Source organism: Bison bison, unplaced genomic scaffold, assembly GCF_000754665.1.
Source record: "Bison bison bison isolate TAMUID 2011002044 unplaced genomic scaffold, Bison_UMD1.0 scf7180017864368, whole genome shotgun sequence".
Lineage (NCBI taxonomy): Eukaryota > Metazoa > Chordata > Mammalia > Artiodactyla > Bovidae > Bison > Bison bison.
Genome location: NW_011494940.1, coordinates 5,981,281 through 5,981,855, shown reverse-complemented (window position 1 = coordinate 5,981,855; position 575 = coordinate 5,981,281). Strand labels below are relative to the sequence as shown.

The 575-nt window shown below is 52.0% G+C and overlaps 1 protein-coding gene across 1 annotated transcript in view; it reads left to right on the top strand.

Moving 5' to 3' along the window:
* Window positions 1–156, top strand: part of LOC105000158 (zinc finger protein 280B-like) — a 31,805-nt gene extending 31,649 nt beyond the window's left edge. Inside the window, 1 exon segment of the mRNA XM_010855860.1 lies at window positions 14–156. Coding sequence (XP_010854162.1) covers window positions 14–156 — 143 coding nt within the window.
* The last annotated feature ends 419 nt before the right edge of the window (window positions 157–575 follow it).

The following is a 575-nucleotide window of genomic DNA, read 5'->3' as shown; positions in this document are numbered from 1 at the left end:
CTTTCTCCTTCAGGTCTCTTCTCAATTCAGCAGGACCTTAGCCTCCTCACCATCCTGGGTCTTGCCATAGCCACGTCCACCATTTCAACAGGCCGGCCATGGCCCCCCAGACTGAAGGCCCCACAGGCAGTGGTTTCAAAGCCCCACCCCACCTGAATGGCCCTTTGTGAATCCTCAGACCATGTATCCCCTCTTCCTAGTCGAAACACACCCAACAATATAGTAGAAATGGTGAGTGTGTTTTGGCCTAATTGCAGATATCTGGAGCCACGGTCGGGAGTTATCACTAGCCATCCTTTTCTCATTCCCATCCTGGACAGGGTCACTGCAGAGATCTAGTGACAAACCATCTTCAGACTGGGGACGCTCGTGCCTCCTCTTATGGTTGCTCAGCACCTCGTCTCCTGTCGCCTTCATCTCTGCATCTGCTCCGGACAAACACACACACACACACACACACAGCTAACACAAGCACATGCATGTGTACACGCACATGCATGTGTACGCACACATGCTCAGCACGGGGACACAAACACAAACAAGGTACACAGGTGTTTCAGAAGGTTAACACAACC